The sequence below is a fragment of the Nipponia nippon genome, unplaced genomic scaffold (genome assembly GCF_047370975.1).
Source record: "Nipponia nippon isolate SJK-2023a ecotype South Korea unplaced genomic scaffold, ASM4737097v1 scaffold_9, whole genome shotgun sequence".
Classification (NCBI taxonomy): domain Eukaryota; kingdom Metazoa; phylum Chordata; class Aves; order Pelecaniformes; family Threskiornithidae; genus Nipponia; species Nipponia nippon.
Window position 1 is genome coordinate 31,911,499 of NW_028262413.1, and position 13,549 is coordinate 31,925,047.

General features: G+C 38.7%; 1 protein-coding gene across 14 annotated transcripts in view; it reads left to right on the top strand.

The window, feature by feature from the left end:
• APBA2 (amyloid beta precursor protein binding family A member 2) overlaps nucleotides 1-13,549 on the top strand; it is a 128,296-nt gene that overhangs the window by 74,989 nt on the left and 39,758 nt on the right. For all 14 annotated transcript variants that reach the window (XM_087744971.1, XM_087744963.1, XM_087744966.1 and 11 more), the window contains one exon: nucleotides 6,695-7,701. In XM_087744971.1, the coding sequence (XP_087601097.1) occupies nucleotides 6,733-7,701 (969 nt within the window). In that variant the 5' untranslated portion in view covers nucleotides 6,695-6,732. The remainder of the gene's footprint in view (nucleotides 1-6,694; nucleotides 7,702-13,549) is intronic.

The window sequence follows — 13,549 nt, forward strand, 5'->3', positions numbered from 1 at the left end:
CATTTATACCTGCTTTTAGAAGAGTTGGCAGGTTATCCTGCACTCTGCTTCTGGAGCTCTGCATGATGAATTCTCATGGTCTGTAGAGTCAGATCTACTGAAAAATTAATATGAAGTTAATGCAGTTTGGCCTTGGGGAATCAAATGACTGCAGAACCTGACATAGTCATGGCAGGCTCGTGTTCTGTTATCTGCTTATTAAAAATTCTAGCTCCCAGTCTAGGATCAGTCTCAATTCATCTTGGCTGACTTAGCAGATGGTAGTCTATTAAGTCTTCTGTAATGAAAGCCTGCTGAGAAATACTATTAGTTTGATATTAAAATTGTTTTGAAGAAAATGAAGTTGGATTTTTTCCACTTTAACTTATCTGCTTATTGGAGAAGAGACTAGTATAATTAGTGTGAAGTCCAGCAATCATGAATTTTCTGGTGCGGTTCTGTTGAAAAATACTATTATCTCAGTTACAGTTGAACTGAGTAATGATAAATATAGCAGTTCTAAACATATGTCTGTGTTGAAAGGGTTGGGTGTTGGGGTTTTTTTTTGGGGGGGGGGGTTTGTTATTTTTTTTACAGCATTTATTGATTATGAATGTGTAAGGCTACCATATGGAATAGGTTAAGGCAGCAGTGCATTGAAAACACCACTCAGCAGCAGAGAAGCAAGGCTGTAGGCCATATGTGCTATAATCTAGCCTGACAGTAAATTGTGTTGCAATACTTATGTTCCACTTACATCAGAAGATGACTTATAAAGGGTAGAGAGTTATATCTTTTTAGAACCAATTTAAGAGTAGCTAGATTGTACTGGGTATTTGGGGAAAATAGGAGGTATTGAACAATTTCAGGGAAGCAAAACTTGTGTGGGAATTTTGTCAAAACTGACAAAGGGTGCAGATATTTGAAGTGTGGGAGAAAGGAGACTGAGAAGTAGATGAAGAAAGGAACCTGGGGAGGAGTAAGGACAGGAAAGAGGCCTTGCAAAATAAAGCAGGTATATCAAATTGAGGCCAGTAAAACTCTTAGGTTCACCTATAGGTTGCAAAAGCAGGGCTCAAAAGATCATTCGGCTGTGGATAAGCATGCAGTAGTACATGTTTGTTGCCAAAAGAAGCTAAACAACCCCCCCAACCCACAATCCCCTCAGATCACTATGCACATTAAATGAAAAACTGTCAGAGACCTTGTTTTGCTCCCACTAGAATGCTATTCAGCTTGTGAAGCAAGTACATATGTAAAGCAGTTCTTTAAACACAGCCAGGAGTATTATACTGGGTATTTCACTTTATCACCATGTTTACAATTGTGTACTATTTCCCATTTTTAATGCTAATTGAATTGGTCTGTCTCCATGGGAAGAAAGTAGTGAAAGTATCTTTCTACACAGGTGAAAAGATGTAGAAATGTTAAGTTCCATAAATCCTCTCTGCAGCTGTCTGGGATTAGGTGCAAGGAATTCAGGAGAAAGCTAATGACTCTATAATGAGCACTGATTAGAATAAATTCCAGCTGTAAGCCAGTAGTCCTGTTTCTAGGAGCAGAAGAGATTGATTCTCCTATGCATACTCCTTTTTACTGCCATGTAGGAATGCAACATGTGTTTTCTGGAGGTTGTTTTCCTTTTCCTTTCAACATTGAGCTGAGGCAGGGAAACTAAAAAAAAAAAAAAAAAAAAAAAAAGCAAAACCATTATTGAAAGCAAAACATTTTTATTAAGAACCCTACATAACCTGGCCCCTTAATCACTAATCTTGACAATGCTGATGGAGCTTTAGTGGTGCGCTGTACAATACAACTCTGTATTTGCTTGTCTCGGGAAGATAAAATTACTGAATCCTGAGGAGAATGAAGAAGGATACAGCACTGACCCCCCATGTTCTCAGGAACACTTCCCCCCAGTCAGAAGTTGAAAAATGCACTTGGAGCAATACAGAAGTTTGACCTAAGTCTCCACTATCAAGGAGGGAGCTGAGATAGCAAAAGTAGGAGGGAGTCTTACACCAAGCAGAGGAAATGACCTGCTGACCCAGTTGAAGCCTTTATTCATAAGGTGCCTCTGGATTCAGCAACTCATTACTCCTGTCTTCGCTTCAGAGGACATTGGAGTAGTGTTAGACAGAAATCTGGTATTTTCTCCAATTTCAATAGCATTCTTAGTAACTGATATGTGAATATTAGCTATGTAACCTTCTAACACCATAGATTTCTTGAGAAAATTAGGAAAAGTATTAATCCCTGTAGTAGGTGACTCAGAAGGCTTCTGCACAGTAGACTGAATAGCAGAATGTGTGGTAAAAATTTGGTATCTATTGCATTTCTCAAAAACCATCCAAGTTCTGGTTCTGTTCTTTTAAAATCTGAATGCATTGCGTTCAGTTAATTGTCATCCACATAGATAAACTAACATCTCTATAGGTGAGAAGACAGAAGAGTTTGGACCTGTGGCCATCGGGAACTAGCACCTTGCTGTGTGACTGAAACAACTTAGAAAAAACCTAGAACTATTTTAGGTTTTAAAAGATTTGGGTTATGCTAAACCTAATGTAAGACTAAAGTACTTTTCTAGGAAGCCTGAGAGAGATTTTGAAACAGTGCAAGAAAAGCAGGCTACCTTGGCTGTTCTAATATTTGAGTTAAAATACAGCTGTTTGTTTCCTTGACAGAAATGAATGTGCAGCTCCATAAAGAGCAATTCTGACTTGTGTTTGAAAACTCTGTTTAGTAATTCAGATGTGTTGGTACAGTTGTAGAAGTTACATTTCATAGTTGAAGATGGTACAGTCAGCGCACATTCAGTCTGCAATTCAGAGGCTGAGAATAATAAATTCTGCCTTTTTATTTTAATGTGATCAGTACTTGGTTTCCTAAAAAGTAGTGCCTGACTGAGGAGATGGCACAGGTAAGGAGGCAGACTAGAATTGTAATTGTTGTGCACAGATTGCTTTGCAACTTCAGTTTCCATAGTATTAAGAGCAGCCTTGCCTCTCATTGAAAAATCAGGCTTATTTTACCTCCATTGGGAACATGTGCCTCAATTTCAGCATACAGGGGTAAAGCACTGTCTTCAGTCATGTCCTCAGACTGAATTAACTGAAAACCGGTTTCCAATGTCCTTCTACTAGTATGTCAGTGCCAGACATGCTTGAGAGGAATTCCCTTCTCTATTTCTTATCACCTATGCTCCAAAAAGTTTCCAGTCTGCCACTATTTGTTTGAAGTTCTTCCTTCACAGTCCCTTCCATAGTGCATATGCTGCACTTCCACATGCCACTGTTGGGGGAGAACTGCAGCTGCTGCCATTAATGCTGCTCAGCTGATAACCGTTTTATCAGAGGCCGTAACCTGGCCACTTCCTCACAGCTGTTGTGGCTACCAGGTATCAACCATCCCTCCCTTCTAGTCTCATGCCCTGTCCAGCCACTGGCTTTTGGCTCTCAGAGTACATACGAAGGGCTTCCTGTGACATGCACTGTTACACAATATCTAGCATGGCGCAGATTTTCTTGTGGGTAAGGAACATCTATGAACATTCAACTACTGGAATTTATAAAAGGATATCACTGCAGTAATATCACTTAAGGCAGTTTCAGGGCCTGGATACTAAACAAAGATTCTTAGATGTGGGTGGAAAAACTCCATTACGCTGGCTAAAAAAAGGGTTCTCATCTCCATATGCTTTAGGAAAATCTGAGTCATGAGTTTCAAACTATGCTCGCATTACATGCTTTGTGCTTCTTTATCTTCAGCTACACTGTAGTGACTTGTGTGCAGGGTTTACAGCACTGTAAATCTCTAAGTATTACTTAATATAGAGAACATTTCCAATGACTAGTAGACTGAGGCCACTGCAGATGAGAACACTTCTTTCCCTAAGAGATACTAATTTGTTCTGGTCTTGTCAAGAAATAACTTTCAGTTAAGACAGAGGAGGTGTCTGTAGCTCTTTATTGTGTTGCCATTCAAAAATATCTTTTTTGTAGCACTCAGTCTTAACTTGTTTTAGACATGTTTGTATAGTGTGCTTACTCGTTCCTGATCTGGTCAGACAAGCAATCTGTCTTGCTTGTGGGCAGTTTTTTGCAGCCTGTGCAGAACACTGCAGTGTTGTGACTAGATTGCTACTTTAATCCAATGTAAAGTAAGTTTTGTTTATACTGCAGTCACAGGGTAGAAATAGCCTTAGTTTGCAGTAAGTAGAGCTAACTAAATCAGAGGCAACACTAGTGGACAGATGGCTCAGTGTTCCGAGTTTCTTATAATTGACTCCAAAGTAAGAATTGATAGGTAGTTTATTAAAGGGATCATAGCGAGCATACAGATCATATTGAGAAAGTCTTGTAACTCTGCTAGTTGTTCTAATAGTGAGAAGGTGCAAGTAATCACTGGGAAAGTTTTGCCTTCTCCTCTGATTTTCTCATTTAATACTTCAGATTTACTATTTACTTCAAAGCTTTCTGTCAAGACTAATTCTGCAAGGTATCAATAACTAAAGAGCTTCACATACTGGCTTCCTTTCATGTCTTCTCCTGTGACTAACATGCATCTCTGCTTTGTATCCCAGAATCTAGAATCCTTGTTTCAGGGAGAGCTCAGATTTGTCATGTGGTGCCACTGCACTAATCCATAGATGCATCGGATTCCTGTATTTATCACAAACCAAGGTTTGAGGTTTTCCTTGTGATATCAGAAATTCTGCAGGGATATTGATGAGGTTTTAGGTTACAGTGACAAGATATTTTTGAATTTCCTAGGCATTACGAATTTATCATCTCTGTATCCTCTAGCTCCATGCTAGTTTTATTGCTCTATCTGTGCACACAAGACTTGGGAAACTGGTTATGTCAAAATGATCATGTGGTTGGCTGACATGCCTTTGTTATATGCATATAGTAAAGCATGCAGTTGTGTGGTGCATTTCAGAAGCCTATGTCTGAGCTCAGTTCACCCCAATTAAGCAACTGCACAGGCCAAGCTTATAAGCATACAACAATGAAACACAGAGAAACATATATACTGAAACTACGTTGTTTCCCCATCCAAATCACACACAGCAGATCACAGTTGTTAAGCCTGTCTAGAATTACCCATTTTCTTTATTTTGACTGGTTTTGATACAGTTCATATAATCTCTGCTTATTTATTTAGAATCCAGTATTTGGACAAAAGTATGTAATTTAAAGTAGCACAATTATTTAGTGGGAAGAATTAACGAGCTTTTATTGCAAATGTGTCTTTTTACCTGGCATATAGATCAGATTGTTTGAAAAACAATCTTGCAGAGGGATCTAGATAGACTGAAGCATTGAGCTATGATTAATGGGATGAAATTCAGGAAGTCGAAATGCCAGATTCTGCACCTGGACAGCGTAATGCTAGGCACAAGTATAAATTGGGAGAGGAGTGGCTGGAGAGCAGCCCTGCAGGAATGGGTCTGGGGGTGCTGGTTGGCAGCAGGCTGAATATGAGTCAAGCAGCCAAGAGGGCAAATGGCATCCTGGGGTGCATTAAACACAGTATAACCAGCTGGTCAAAAGAGGTGATTATCCTGCTGTATTCAGCACTGGTGCAGCCTCACCTGCAGTACTATGTGCAGTTCTGGGCCCCACAATTTAAGAAGGATGTGAATGTCCTTGTATGTGTCCAGAGGAGGGCAACAAAGCCGGTGAAAGGGCTGGAAGGCATGTCCTATGAGGAACAGCTAAGGACTTTGGGTTTGTCTAGTTTGGAGAAAAGGAGGCTGAGGGATAACCTCATTGCTCTCTACAGCTTCCTGAGGAGGGGACGTGAAGACAGGAGGTGCTGAGTTCTCCCTGGTATCCAGTGATAGGACATGTGGGAGTGGTTCAGAGCTGCACCAGGGGAGCTTTAGACTGGACATTAGGAAGCATTTCTTTACCAAGAAGGTGGTCAAACACTGGAACAGGCTTCCTAGAGAGGTGGTCAATGCCCCAAGCCTGTCAGTGTTTAAGAGGCATTTGGACAATGCCGTTAACACGCTTTAACTTGGTCAGCCCTGAATTGGTCAGGCAGTTGGACTAGATGATCATTGTAGGTCCCTTCCAACTGAAATAGTCTAGTCTATTCTAAAAACAAATATTTGGTTTAACAATGGGAGGTACTTAATGGCATCTAGCTAGTAAGAGCTAATAAACCAGTGAGTGATTTTTTTTTTTAATAACTTTTATAGCAGTGCATTATCCTTTAGTGCCTTATGTGACTGCCAAGTTATAATAATTATTTTCTGTTAGTTTTGGTAAGAGCAGGTCAGACTCTAAATGTATGCTTTCAGTACACATTAAATAAATGCCTAAGCTGAAAATTGAAAAGAGCTCCTGTTTACTGCATAGTGATCAATGTATTACCCCTTACTGGCAAGAAAGAGAAATTGAAAACTAATTTCAAGGTTCAGGATTAATTCTCTGTCAAATTGACAGAGGAGATCCTACACTAGAATACATTTAGCGTAAATGTAGAACCTTCTCTTTATCTGTTCCTTTCAGTGTGCAAGTTATTACTTTGATTTCATGGTTCCATAACATGAGCATTTTAAAAGTTAGCTGTCTGTGAATCTGGTTTAAATATCTACAAACACATCCTTTTTACCACATAAATCTATCAGTTTGTTTCCTATTAACATCACTGATCTCTACTGATGACCTTTTCCTGAATGCGTGTTTTTCCATCTTCCCTGCAGTAATTGCTTAGAAATGATTGTCATATAAGGAGTTGGCTATGGCAAACAGGAAACATCAAAGCACTACAGCCAGCATGCTGGATCACAGAGTGAGAACTTGCCCTACTTCATCTCACAACAGGGAGCCTGAAAATGAAGAAAGTGACCTTCCTATTGAAGATTATGCAGCAAAGGAGGCAGAACTAGCAACTGTCAGACAAGGTAGCCCCACACCTGTGGAACATGAGTGCAATGATCATAGTGGAGATGGTGACTCCAGCTCTGACTATGTGAATAACACCTCTGAGGAGGAGGACTATGATGAAGGCTTGCCAGAAGAAGAAGAGGGGATCACATATTACATTAGATACTGTCCAGAGGATGACAGTTACCTGGAAGGAATGGACTGCAATGGGGAGGAGTATGCTCCCCATGAGGAACACCGTGTTGAAACAGATGAATGTCAGGAAGCTGTAGAAGAATGGGCTGAAGGTAAAATTCAGCACCAAGATGAAAATGAGGTGACGGACAGGCAAGAGTGGCAGGAAGGTCAAGATAATGGTGTTCAGATTTTGGAGGATGAAGTGTCATCTTTGGAGATTCAAGACCAAGAAGAAAACATACAGTATTGTCAAAGTGAAGGTGGCTATCCGGACTATTACCCAGCAGAGGCTAATGGAAATTCGCAGGCAATATCACCATACCATTCTAGAAAAGAGGATGCAGAGCTGGAAGAGCAGGAAGAGGACATTGACCAGATTGTAGCAGAAATCAAGATGAGTATGAGCATGAGCAGCATTAATAGTACAACAGAAATGAGTCCAGAGCACACTGGGACTGAAAACATGGCACATGACTATAAAGAGACTTGTTCAAAGGGAGAAGCTGTTCACAGTGCTAACAGGCATGAGGGGAGGCCAAAGTCACTGAATATCCCATCTGCCTCTAAGCACAGTGGAGATATGCCTAGAGGTTTTAAAGCAAAGTCAAGAACCCCAGAGGACAGACAGAAGTGGCCACAAGAGCAGGTATGAGGTTCTCTGTTTAATCAGACTGTCAGAGGCATTATGCAAATATTATGTTAGTTATGTATTCCAAACAAAGTCAGCGCGCTATATTTTTACTTTTTTACTCTGTATTGCATTCACAGCTATGTAATCACATTGTATGTTTAAAAAAAGGTGCTGAATGTAGTCAGTTTAGGTAGAGAACTAGGAAAGAGGTTTTGCAGAGTACAGACAATTCTAAGTAGAACAAGGTATTCCAGATGCATGGGGCAAAACTAGTTTATTTACAGTATTTTTATTCTGCAGTAACACACTAGATAGAACTGGGGTCAGCATTGAAATAGTTGAAGGGGTTTTCTTCTGTTAAGGGCTCCTGTTCTGTTGCCTTAGAGGGTGATTACTTTTAATTTCTTTCATTTTCAATAGAAATATGCCAAGGCCAGATACTGCATGTCAAAAACAACTGCAAGAAGTACCTGCATATTACTGTGGGTTTGTACTAGCTGGGCATCTCTTGACCTTGGCAAGAAGGAATAAATAGGGGCTTTACTTGTACCAAAAATCCTGTTAAGCAGTTTTATCACAAGAACAGCGTAGATGTTCATTTAAACCATGCATGATCTTTTCTTGTTCTGATGTTAAGTGCCAGAAAAAAGAAGCTGGGAATGAAGCTCAAGCTTTTCTAGAGGAACAGAGGTGTGAGGTTTTCTTCTTTTTTAAAGTTTCAAATTGAATGTGCTTACTTCCTTATAGAGAGACATATCTAATTCCCTTTGCTTTAAGGTCAGTTTAAAGCTTTGACTTTGCATCTCTGAAGTTATATGCAGCTGAATATAAGTTATCTTGTGCAATGAAGAAAGATCTAGCTAAAAGACGTAAAACATAACATGTATTTATATGACAGACTAGTAAGGATAAGTGAATTATTTTGCTTTATCTTTAATTAAAATGCTTTTTTAATAAAGTAGAAGTTTCCTGTTTCACCTTTATCAAATCTATAAATATTTGATTTTCTATAGTTAATTGCCCCACAGTTAAACAATTTAACCTAGATGATTCCATTAAAAACAGACATAATATGTCAGTTCCTCTAAAAAACAGTGAGAGGAAAACAAATGTTTAAGTATATGCTGATGAAACAGGTTGACCTTTATTACAAATATGAACAAAAAATCTTAGATTTCCCATATCTACAGCAAGCTTTTAATATTCATTTCTACATTCTATTTTCAGAAGTACAATTAGAACCAAATTGTGTAACTTACTATATTCAGTGCCTTACTGCCAGCACAAAAGTTCTAGCTTGTGTGAATAAGCTTGATGATCTTGAATGGTTTGAATAGTTACTATGTATTGGCTAGGAGCAGAGAGGTCTAGTAGCATGTTTTAGACTAATGATGAACTAGGTCTTTCTGGCACAGTACACCAGTAGCTGCTATGGGAGTGTTGCTGCTAAGTTTTGAAAGTATTTGCAAAACAAAAAAGAAGAGGAGCTCTTGAATAAGGAAGTTTGTGAATTCTTCTATACGCTTGAATAAGAAATTGTTGGGGTTTTTTCCCCTGAATGATTGCCAATTCAAACCAGAAATCAAAACAGACTTTAATTTCAACATCTTTTTGTACTCTTTCAAAGTTTATTTAGCAGATGTTGAGCTAGATTGCATTGTATCTCTATTATTATTCTTTCCAAACTGCTAGCAGCTGGGGGTTTTGTAACACCAGGATATTGATATAACTGCCACTGGTGTGAAAATAAACAAAGGGACCTAAGTATTTCTGAGTTGCCTGTCTGAGCTTTAATTGTATTTCAGTCAGTCTTGGGCCAATGCCTTAATCTCTTAATAATGGAGGAAGTGCTGCTGTGATAGGTAGCCACTGGCTGGCATGTAGCCATTGAGTTTCTACACTCACTCTTTATAAAACCCACAAACTATTGTCTAATGGATAGAGCATTAAACAATACACGATATTTCATTCCTTCAAATATGAAGAGAAAAAGGAAGTCGTTTCTCAGCCAGAGATACAGCAGTACAGGTATCCATTTCAGTTCAGCGTGAAGGGATAAACAAACTGGGTGACAAGACATGCATTTAATTTGTAAGAAAGGAGACAAGACAAAGCTGCTGTGGGCACCTTCACTGAAGAGAAGAGCACATATGTCTCCAAGGCATAAAGGTGCGAAGCAGCATTTCCTATGGAGATACAGAGGCTCACAAATGGAGACATGAGGAGACTCTCCCCTCTTCCACCCCAAGCCTCCAGGGATATAAAAGAGATTAAAAAGCAGGTTAAATAATCTTTGGCAAGCATTACTTGAATGTGTTTATCATAACAAGACTGGTCTTATCTTGCTGTGTTCTGTTCACCTACTGCAGGTTGCTTATCATCCTCAGGTTTACCTAAAAATCAGGCTCATTGTGAGGGCATTAGAGTAAGAGTACAGTATCCATTTCTGCCAAACGAGTTTTATTCTTAATAGGTCCTTAAATGTCCTTAACATGAGGTGTGGCTGGACCTTTAACATAGATACTGGACCTCAAAGAATTCAGATAAAGTGCAGAGGATTTTCTCTTTTTCTTCTGGGGCATTCAATTATTTTATTATTTACTATAAAGTGTCTAAGGGATGGATGGATGCAATTAGTGTATTGTCTAAATGAACCTGTCTCATTTGTGAAATGGAGGTAGTCATTATTTTAATTACAATAATTAAAGTTCTTACATAGTGAAAGGAGAAAAACCCAAGGCCACTTGCAGTAGATTTACATGCCAAACTTATTGTTTGCAGAGAATTTACTTGGAAGATCCTTGGTTTTGTCATCTTGCTAAAAGATTTCACTTAATTAAGTGTGCATCACACAGTACAAAATATCATGGTGAGAGGGATGACACAGAAAGATACATATTGCCTATGGAACACTTTTTTGCCCCGATTCTTTAAGTAAATGTAGATTTGAATGCTTTGAAGATAAAATAAGATACTATGTGTATGTCAGTTTTTGTAAACAATAAGCAAACAGCAATGTGCATTTTGTGGTTTTATGCACATACTGTTGCTGTCCTTAGCCTTTTTTCATGTTTCTGTTCCTCTCCTCCTTTCCTGCCTCCCATAGGTGGTAATACTGCTGCATAAAATTTCAGGTTAATTAACAGTAACTGATACACAATACATTTTTACATACCTTTAAAAATATATAGTTATTAATTCTTAGCCCATGATAAATGCTAGCAATTGTCTTACATACAAAATGTTAAATAACCAGTAGACAAAAGCAATTTTAAAGGTTCCAGTTGCTGGGTTTGTTTTCAGCAATTAATCCCCAGAGAACAGTAGTCACTTCTAAGAAAGACCCAACAATCTACAGAGAATGGAAAACAAAGTAAGCATCTCATTTTACTTTCAGTGTGGGTCAGTCTCCAGTCTTGAATATACTTGCTCACCCTTGAAAGCTTTAGGGATATATGAGCTTGCTTGTATAAGCCTTTATTTGTAAATACCCCTAAGGAAGTGCAGAAGATTTGCACTAGACAAGCCTGAGAAAAACCTAGAACACATTTAGAGTGTATATTTGCTCTAACTCATTGCTTAGTACAACATTTATTCCTTGCAGGTTTTCTATGCGTACATTATTTAAGAAAGGCATATCTGTGAAGTTGAAACTGAATATTTTGGGCATTTTATGACACAACTCAAATTTAACAGCCTCCTCAAGCTAGGAGTTTCCTCCACCTCCATTTGACATCGTAGTCATCTCAGACTGAGCCAATTGTTAATTTATCCGACACATGAAGAAATTTTCTTTTTTGCTTATAATTTCATTTTATATGTTTCAGCTTCATGCAGAGAAGTCTAATATGGTCAGACACCCTATTGATGTATTCTCCTGAATTATCACAGTTTTTATTGTAAAATAAACATTAATTAACTGACTTAGGTATATCTTTAGGTGGAATAAGGAAGAAGAGGAACTGAATGGTTCATTCAGCTGACAGTAGTATACAGTATGACCAGAAATTTTAAATTCATGTGGTGTTCCTGTGTGAAAGTACTTGCTGTTGACTTGGAAATTTTTTTCTTTTTGGAATACTATTACATTTGCATAGCTTCAAGTTTAGCTAGAATATTGTTGGTTTGGCACACTAATAATCAACCTAGGAACAAGTTTACTAGGTGGAAAATGAGTAGTCTCCTGTTGCAGATGAGTGCTTGTACTGCACAAAATATGAACAAGGGCCTGGTCTAAACCAAAGCTTGACCCACAAAAAGCTTGTCTCCAGATCAGTTGACTGCAATGTATGCTGCCCTGCTTCCTCCCCACAAAGCAGTATGATATGAGGCAGTCCCAGGCCCATCCTGCTGCTCCCTGACAGCATTTGGAACTTTAGTTTCTATTATTGCACCCATAAGACATCTGCAGAGAACAATGACATTGCCTATTATTTTACTAATACTAAGTTAATGCTAACTCTATACAGTCAGGTAGCATAATTAAAAAATGGTAGAAGCAGTCAAGAAAAAAGTTAGCAAAACATGGGACAGCAGCTGAAATAATACAAATGGAAGATGTCCTTTGCACTAGTGGGACTCATAATTAAATAATTGCTCCTCTCTGGAACCTCGTATGTGGCAAATTTTACTGATTTCATCCCAACTAGAGTCATACTTTTATGAAATATTGACATTGGCATGGCCTGAGAGCTACTTCTGATGAGTGGGGACTAAAGATGACTATGGGACTCAACACTTGAGCATTGACAGTCTAAGGAGCCCTTTGGTCTTTCATGTCTCATCTACTTAGATTTCAGACTGCAGACTCCTGAGTATGCTTATTCTCTCCTACCCTATTCAAACAAATTTATTTACTAACAATAAAAGATAAAGTTTTTAAACAGCACCAACACCCTACTTTCACCTATACCCTTTTGAAGAAACAGGGATTTGCCATTATCACCATTAAGAAGGAGCATCTTAGGGGGAAGTCTACTTTTTAATGATGCTGCCTGTGACACGTGAATCCTATTGCTTCTCATTTCTCAGTCATACTTTCCTATCACTGGCATACATTTGAGAACCTAACCAAATATGCTCCAGCTCCCCTGGTAGGGACACCACGAGCTTCTGCAGTGTTAGTCTCATTTCACAACTTCCATATAGGCTTACACTTTTTCAACGTGGACATTCAGAGACAGATAAAATATTACTAACAAAAAAATTTGTGAAAGGAAGTTTTACAAAGTCTTCTTTTTTGTCTCAGTTTGTTCTCTAGCACCTTTGCATACATCAGTGCTGCTACTGTGTTTTGTTTACCTGTGCTAGTAGAGCTCAGTACTGACAAAAATATTTGAGGTTTATTCCCTTCTCTTGGCATGGGCAGAGTGCTCTTCTGCTGCAGAGAGCCCAAATCCAGGTGTCTTTTGTCCATAAAAGATCTCACCCGTAGAACAGTCTGAAGCAGCTAAGATGATAGACATTTTAGAAAACCTGTATCTTAGGAATGTCTTACTGGAATTCAGTCTGAGTATTATGAGATTATTTGACAGGATTTGTCGAAAACACAAATGGGTGTAAATAAAGAGTATTAAAGCTTGCTGCATTCTCCCATGTGTTCTAGGCAGCTGTGGGGCAGAGATATTAAATATCTGTTACGGAGTAACAGTTCCCAAACTTAGCAAGTATAAGTACTTACTGAAAAGCGCTAAACAGTCCAAACATTCTCAAACAAAACCAGTTTCTCTGTGCTAATTGGCTGAGTCATGACTTTTTAGCAATAAACTCCCAACACCAGGAGACAGCAAAATCAATGCCTCTTACTTAAAGAGGCATTAGTGACAGTCTTCTCTGGGAAGTTCAAAGCAGAAGGCAGCATGCA